The sequence below is a fragment of the Bidens hawaiensis genome, unplaced genomic scaffold, assembly GCF_021521415.1.
Source record: "Bidens hawaiensis isolate Kalapana, Puna unplaced genomic scaffold, B.hawaiensis_p1.1 tig00025189_1, whole genome shotgun sequence".
Taxonomy (NCBI): domain Eukaryota; kingdom Viridiplantae; phylum Streptophyta; class Magnoliopsida; order Asterales; family Asteraceae; genus Bidens; species Bidens hawaiensis.
In genome coordinates this window covers 29,248-33,000 of record NW_027494011.1, presented here as the reverse complement: position 1 = coordinate 33,000, position 3,753 = coordinate 29,248, and the positions used below count along the sequence as shown (strand labels likewise).

Below are 3,753 nucleotides of genomic sequence, written 5' to 3'. Positions count from 1 at the left end.
GCATGTTAGAATCGACATTTTTGTCTGACTTTTGACAATGAAGAATAGTCTGTGCTTGTAGGTAAGTAGAAATGTGGTGAGTATTAACATTTTGTAACGGATTAATCGGTAGATAAAGATTTTGTTGTTTGTAAAACATAAAAGGAGACTCGCTGTCACTTTGGGCGGCCGGATGTAAAGTTCAACACTTCAACTGATCATTCTGTTTCTGGGCCAGTAACTTTTCTTATGAAATCAAATCGATGTCTTTCTTATGAGTCAAACAAAGGAACAAAAGTATTAGTCTCGACCGGGAGAAGTGGTGTCAGTTTCATTTCGCTAATTTCTTTTTATAATCTTTGTTGTTTAGCTTTTCCCTTTTTCAGGCTACCTGCCTTTTGTAATTGGTTACTCTTTGGTTTTTTTTAATATATATGGCTTTTTAAAAAATAAAAATAAAATAAAAAATATATATATAGTTATCAATACATTTTTGTAATTATTTATTAAATTACACAATGTTTTTTTTTTCTTTTTATATTTTTTCAAATTTACCTATATTAAGGCGGGAACTCCAACTGCACACACACACTCACTTGTTTTAAATAAAGCCTGAACATATTCATGCTCATAATAATAATAATAATAATAATAATAATAATATCATCTTCTTCTTCAACCAACACATTCTGCATATAATCACACACACTCAATCACTGCAAACAACCAACACATATACATTCAATTCAATTCAATTCATTCTCTCTTCATTCCACCACACACACACACCAGTTCTTGACTCAAGATCTTCACAATTTTACGGTAACGCTTCGATCAAACCCTAATTACTTCGTTTATTATGATCTGTAATGCATAACTTATATTATTTGATCGGTTATTAAGTCTTGTTTCTGTTAATTTCAAGTAATTTGTGGTTAGAATGTTTGGAATTGAATGTAATTACTAATTAGGGTTTATGATCACGGATAATTAGGGTTTCACTGCTTCAAACTCTAAATTAGCAAAAGAATTGATACAAGAAACGATTCAACTCATAAATTAGAGATTAACCAATGGTTAACCAGTTCGGTTAGATAAATTTATTAGCCTTATTAACATTACTTGTATAGACTTTTTATGTTCGGTTAACTGGTTTCGGTTTTTAATCGGTTACTAACTGGTTTCTACTGTACCGGCTAATACTGGTTTCTGTTTAGTTAACCGATTTTTGTCAAGCGGTCAACCAGTTCGCTTCGGTTATTAACCTGTTAACCAGTAATAAGCTATTGAATTTAACCTTAACTTATTAAAATTTGCCTTATTGACATTAACTGCATTGGCTTATAATTGGTTAACCCGTTACAAATCGGTTCCTGTCTCAAAAGTCCAAACTGGATCCTAGAAACTGGTTTGAATCGGTTACTAACCGATTTCTACTGTAGCGGTTAATACTGGTTTCTGTTTGGTTAACCGGTTATTGGTCAAACGGTCAACTGGTTCGGTTCGGTTATTAACCTGTTAACCAGTAATAAGCTATTGAATTTAACCTTAACTTATTAAAATTAGCCTTATTAGCATTAACCGTATTGACTTATAATCGGTTAACCTGTTACAAATAGGTTCCTGTCTCAAAAGTCCAAACCAGATCCTAAAATTGGGTTTCAGTCAGCTACTAACCGGTTTCTACTGTACCGGTTGAATAATTGGTTTCGGTTTCCTGTCTTGGTTCGGTTAACTGGTTAAGATTTGCATCTCTATATTGGACTATATCTTTGACAAGGCAACATAATAATGAATAATGTAATAATGAACTTGTCTTTTGATGCAGTAAATTTGATTAAACTGTTTGTATAATGGAGAATAACGGATTGAATATTAACCGGCCACTTCTGTCGGTGAGGCGATTCTCGTCGATCTCATCCTCCCGGAAGATTGAAAACAGAAAGAATGAAAGTCAGATTCCGGTTAGATCTCCGATAGAATCTTGTAAAAGTGGATCAACATCAAAGACTAAGGTGAAGTCAGGAAGTGTTCCTTTCGGGTGGGAACACAGTCCAGGAAGGCCCAAGAGTGAAAACAATAAGCAGATTCAGATCGTTGGAAGCCCGAAGGTTCCTGCAGCGAGGTTGTTTAAGCGTAGGAATAAGATAAGTAAACCAGAATGTTCAAAATCAACCAAGAAACAAAGTTCTGGTTCTCCGAATGATGCTGAAGAAGATAATAATGATAGTGGTGAAGCGTATATAGATGCACTTGATACGCCTTCATCAGGCGGAACATCGTTCAATAATTGTAGTTCAAGTGGTTTAGGTGGAACTGGGTCGGATGTGAAGCCGTCTGGGCTCATTCGGGCCGACCTGAAAGTGAAGGATTTCATGTTGAGTCGGTTTCTTCCTGCTGCAAGAGCAATGGCTTCTGATGCACCTCAACTTACTCCCAAGAAAATAGCTGTTAAAGAGAAGAAATCAGTGAATATGGATAATAATCATAATGGTGAAGAAGATGATTATGACAGTGATTATGAGTACCGTGAACATGGACCTAAATCATCTAAGTTTTGTGGATTAATTCCACGTTTTCGCTCTGCTAATGGAGCGTGTATTAAGGCCAAATTACCGATTTTTTCTGCATGTAGAACTCAAGCAAGCTGTTCTTCGAGTTGTTCTTTCAGAGAAACTGTTAGTGAGGTATCTTAGAATCTTTTCTTACATAATCGGTTATTTAACTATTAATTTAACTAATAGATACTAATCAAATGTTTTTAATCTATTTATCTTAGCCTGCAAGGAGTGGTGAATATAAGCATAGATCATGGAGTAATGTTTTGAAGATAGAATCCAGTGAACCTGCAAACTTAGAAGGATCAAAGCTCTACAACCGTCTGCAAGGACCGTTGATTTCAGTTGATCACAGCGGGTCGATTCAATCTACTGTTTCTGAACAGAGTGATTCAAGCTCAAAGAAAAAGGGTACAAGCTTTAGAGAACTACTAGCTGATAAGAAGAAGATAAGTGAAATTACAGAAACAGACAGTCAAGATTCTATATTTGAGAAGACACTTTATGTCGATACTGTTTATGTAGCCGAATCTCCAAAAGAAAACTCAATGCCATCGTGTACAAAACCTCAATCCAGCTTCAGTGAACCTTTGGAGTCTGATGAATCAAAACATGATATGAAAACCAGTAAGTGCAAAGGTTTTGATTATGAATCAGAATGGTTTGATGATGATGTTAAAGGTAACCTGAAACTGAAAGGTTATGAAACTAAGTCTTTCGAGAACCCTGCTCCACCGCCACTGCCAAAAAAACCATCAGACTCATGGTTGTGTCGCACACTGCCTTCTGTGTCTTCAAAAAAGGCGAATACTTTGTGGATCCCGATATAACCGTCTTTCGATACGGTTGCTAATGACCCAATAACCGAGGAAAACGACCAATTACCAAGTCCTCAAGAACAGATGAATCCTGTGCCAGAGAGTTAAAGTTGTGTTTTTTTTAGCGTGCATACCATTTTTTAACCTTTTGAAAGTAAAAGGTGAAGAAATAAAGAAAAATGTACATTGTAGAGTTTGTTTCTAAACAAATGTGAGTTCTTGACATGTTATGTTGTTTTGTTCGTAAATCGTTTGTAAGCAAAGATATATAGTGATTTTATAGCTTTTATGTCTTTGTCCAGTTACATGTTTAGTTTAAAAAATCAGTAGATGTGACCCATTTGCTGGTAAATATTGCAATCAATATACAGACTACAATATATAGCCTTTGTAAGCAA

General features: G+C 35.2%; 1 protein-coding gene across 1 annotated transcript; it reads left to right on the top strand.

Annotated features, from left to right (window-relative positions):
• The first annotated feature begins 1,786 nt into the window (after window positions 1–1,786).
• LOC143571081 (uncharacterized) lies at window positions 1,787–3,367 on the top strand. Its single transcript, XM_077056596.1, has 2 exons — window positions 1,787–2,666; window positions 2,759–3,367. Exons 1-2 carry the CDS (start codon window positions 1,833–1,835, stop codon window positions 3,365–3,367), a joined length of 1,443 nt encoding a protein of 480 aa, XP_076912711.1. The 5' UTR covers window positions 1,787–1,832.
• Window positions 3,368–3,753: the final 386 nt, after the last annotated feature.